The sequence below is a fragment of the Penaeus vannamei genome, chromosome 42, assembly GCF_042767895.1.
Source record: "Penaeus vannamei isolate JL-2024 chromosome 42, ASM4276789v1, whole genome shotgun sequence".
Lineage (NCBI taxonomy): Eukaryota > Metazoa > Arthropoda > Malacostraca > Decapoda > Penaeidae > Penaeus > Penaeus vannamei.
The window spans coordinates 16,768,189-16,770,688 of record NC_091590.1 but is presented as its reverse complement, the minus strand read 5'-3'; the positions used below and the strand labels follow the sequence as shown (position 1 = coordinate 16,770,688).

Sequence of the window (2,500 nt, the reverse complement as noted above, 5' to 3'; positions counted from 1 at the left end):
CTCAGCAGCCCCGAAGAGAGGATTTCGAGGACGCTGGGCACGGGGCGAGGGGCGAGGGGAAGGAAGAAGGGAGGTCAGAAATGAGGATCAAAGGAATTAAAGGAGATAACAGAAAAAGGGGAAGAAAGAATAAGAGAAAGAGTGAGGGAGAGATGGAGAGGGAGAGAGAGTAGATGATGCCAAATATATGTTAAAGAAAACGACAAAGAAGGATAGGCGAGAGGACCGGAGGCTATGGCCCTACAAATGGCCTATCCTCCGGGCCCTCTGATGTCTATCTACGCTAACGAAGGAGGGAGATAAGCATATGATATAGAGAAACAGAGAAAGAAAGGGAGAGTCAGTCTGCTCAAGGTACGAATTTACCGAGTGAAATGCTAATTAGTTGATCAGTATAAAAAGAATAAAAAATTATTTGTTTCTCTCCTTTACATGTAAGAAATCCTAAATCAATCGTTAAAAGAATTCGCAATCATAAACAAAATATGTATATTCAGATATTATTCAAAATCGGAATCATTATTTCTCAATATCCCCATCCAGTGAAAGCTTGGATGATATGACATCTTAATCACTATTTCATCTTACTCAACATAGAAATTTACTTCCTCGTACAAGATTCCCAAACTGAGTAAAATGGTACGATGCATCATATCAAAATAACAATAATAATGATAATAAATTTATATCAAATAAATAGCAAAAAGAATAAATAGATAAACTAAGATAAGTAAATAAGTGAATAAAGAAGTAGACAAATAAGGAAAGCATAAGAGATAGAGAAATGAATAAGAATAAAAAGGGGAAATTTTCCTCACATCTTATTGAGGATAGGCACGAGAGGAGACGCCTTGCGCATCGCAAAGGAGGTGTGGATGGGGAAGTAGGGCGCCGGCAGGAGGAACACGCCGCAGTCGTTGCCGTGGTTGAGCTCGTAGTACACTTCCCACATGAGGAGGGCGTACGAGTCCTTGTAGACGCGCTGCATGCCTTCGTTGTAGTCGATGACCAGGTCTTTGTCCACGTCGATCGCCTTCCACACTTTTTGAATCACGTCGGATTTTGAGAACTGGGGGGGGGGGGTGTCAGTGTGCTTGTATGAGTGATGTTGGTCTATGCGGCCATTTATGGTTAAAGAAACGCACACAAATCTGTATTTGCTGCATATAGGTTACTGAACTAGTCTCTCTCTCTCTCTCTCTCTCTCTCTCTCTCTCTCTCTCTCTCTCTCTCTCTCTCTCTCTCTCTCTCTCTCTCTCTCTCTCTCTCTCTCTCTCCTTTTTCTTCTCTTTTTTCAACTACTATTATTGCTGCTACCACCGCTACAATAAATATCTTTTTTTTTTACTCTCCCTCCTATTATTCTCCTTTTCTCCTTGTCTCCTTTTTCTTCCATTTTCTCGTTCGCCCCCTTCCATCCTCTTTCCCTTCTGGTCCATCACCTGGAAGTTGGAGACGGTGGCCGAGCCTTTAACGAACCCGAAGGTGAGGCTCTTATCGTTGTACACGTCTTCGAGGTTGCGGTGAGGGGGCAGCGGGGGGCCCACCGTGAGGGCGGACGTCAGGTTGCTTGTGTAATGGCCCAGCAAGAGCACGTTTAAAAATAGCACCGTTGTCACTACCAGCCGACCTCCTAAGCCAGTGATCTTTACTTCTGGACCTGCAGAAAAAAGTCATTATGCGCAATGTTGATGGAATATAAAAGAATCTGATTGGCAATTATCGTTATCACTTTGCGAAAGTATTAATTCAGTGTTCTTTCTTTGTTCTTTTCTTTGAGATATTTACCTTTTTTTATGGAAAGATAAAATCTTTTCATATGATCATTAAATACCTAGAATCATTATGAATTGTGAATTTATTTTGTTCTGACCAATCAGTCATTTCCTTATCGCTCATACTTTCGATGAAGCCACTACCTTCTGTCTTCGAACTCCTTCAAACACTTGAGTGATTTTAACTACGAAAAAGCTTTATTTCCCGATCCAATCGCCGGGAGCCAGAAACATGCAAACATGTGTAAACAACATGAGATGAGAAGTACCAGGCAATGGGAGTTCAATGCATTTCTTGGAATAATTATAGTTTTAAATATGTGCTATGCCAACAACTTCTTCAAATATAAGTTGTAATATGAAACCGCAAAGGCTAAGAAACGCAACAAAAATATAATTTCTCACTAAACCCATACGGATGTCAACCAAAAGATTCCTTAATAAAAAATGAATGATGATTTTGTGGCTTTCCGGGACTCCAGTGTTCGGGGACAACACATTACAGAACTTGTTTGACTTGTTTGGGCAGAGACACCCTTGCTTGACTACGGTGTTGGTCATTTTCGTCTAGTCTTACTCCTTCCAGATATGTTGACGGCAATGAAGATGTTCTCTTAGCGCGCTCTCTGCACAGTACAAACAAATCTCGCCTCTTCTTACTCTGTCCAAATATGTAGACGACGATGACGAAAAAGCTCTCCGAAACGGACACGTCGTCGTCCTGC

The 2,500-nt window shown here is 41.5% G+C and overlaps 1 protein-coding gene across 1 annotated transcript in view; it reads right to left on the bottom strand.

The window, feature by feature from the left end:
- LOC138860662 (probable glutamate receptor) overlaps positions 1-2,500 on the bottom strand; it is a 22,354-nt gene that overhangs the window by 184 nt on the left and 19,670 nt on the right. The window contains exons 4-7 of the mRNA XM_070118674.1: positions 2,436-2,500; positions 1,349-1,660; positions 819-1,113; positions 1-33 (exon numbers count right to left, since the gene is read on the bottom strand). The exon at positions 1-33 is cut by the window's left edge and continues 184 nt beyond it; the exon at positions 2,436-2,500 is cut by the window's right edge and continues 147 nt beyond it. Coding sequence (XP_069974775.1) covers positions 1-33; positions 819-1,113; positions 1,349-1,660; positions 2,436-2,500 — 705 coding nt within the window. The remainder of the gene's footprint in view (positions 34-818; positions 1,114-1,348; positions 1,661-2,435) is intronic.